The 798-nt window shown below is 68.7% G+C and overlaps 1 protein-coding gene across 1 annotated transcript in view; it reads left to right on the top strand.

Annotated features, from left to right (window-relative positions):
• LTBP3 (latent transforming growth factor beta binding protein 3) overlaps positions 1 to 798 on the top strand; it is a 17861-nt gene that overhangs the window by 15890 nt on the left and 1173 nt on the right. Inside the window, exons 24-27 of the mRNA XM_006149943.3 lie at positions 7 to 188; positions 328 to 489; positions 577 to 657; positions 741 to 794. Coding sequence (XP_006150005.1) covers positions 7 to 188; positions 328 to 489; positions 577 to 657; positions 741 to 794 — 479 coding nt within the window. The remainder of the gene's footprint in view (positions 1 to 6; positions 189 to 327; positions 490 to 576; positions 658 to 740; positions 795 to 798) is intronic.

Genomic DNA, 798 nt, shown 5'->3' with positions numbered 1-798 from the left:
CGGAAGGGGGGCGGGCCACACCCCCACCGATCCGCTCTTGCCCCTAGACGTGGACGAGTGCCAGGACCCAGCAGCCTGCCGGCCTGGCCGCTGGGTCAACCTGCCCGGCTCCTACCGCTGCGAGTGCCGCCCGCCGTGGGTGCCCGGGCCCTCTGGCCGCGACTGCCAGCTGCCGGAAAGCCCGGCTGGTGAGAGCGTGGGTCGACCTGGGTCAACTTCGGTGCCCCGTTAGTCATGTGGAGCCCGAGGGCTGCAGCCCCTAGGCGGGTGGAGCGGAAACGCTTAGTCCCTGCCTGGGGCTCCTCCCTAACGCCCTGCCCTCTGCAGAGCGCGTCCCAGAGCGGCGCGACGTGTGCTGGAGCCAGCGCGGAGAGGACGGCATGTGCGCGAGTCCCCTGGCAGGGCCTGCTCTCACCTTCGACGACTGCTGCTGCCGCCAGGGCCGCGGCTGGGGTGCTCAGTGCCGCCCCTGCCCACCGCGCGGCGCAGGTGAACTGGCCTGGGAGGGATTGACCAGGAGGGAGTATGGGGGCAGGAGCTGGGACACACTAGAGTCGCTGACCACTGCCCTCCCAGGTTCCCAGTGCCAGACGTCGCAGAGTGAGAGTAATTCTTTCTGGGACACGAGCCCTCTGCTGCTGGGGAAGCCCCCGCGAGGTAAGTGCCGCGGGAAGGGATAGAGGCAGGGGGACGGCTGTTGGCTGGAGTCGGTGTTGAAGTCCTATTCTCCTGGCTCGCAGATGAGGACAGTTCCGAGGAAGATTCAGACGAGTGCCGCTGCGTGAGTGGCCGCTGCGT

This window comes from Tupaia chinensis, unplaced genomic scaffold, assembly GCF_000334495.1.
Source record: "Tupaia chinensis unplaced genomic scaffold, TupChi_1.0 Scaffold000273_1, whole genome shotgun sequence".
NCBI lineage: Eukaryota > Metazoa > Chordata > Mammalia > Scandentia > Tupaiidae > Tupaia > Tupaia belangeri.
This window is presented reverse-complemented; position numbering and strand designations above follow the sequence as displayed.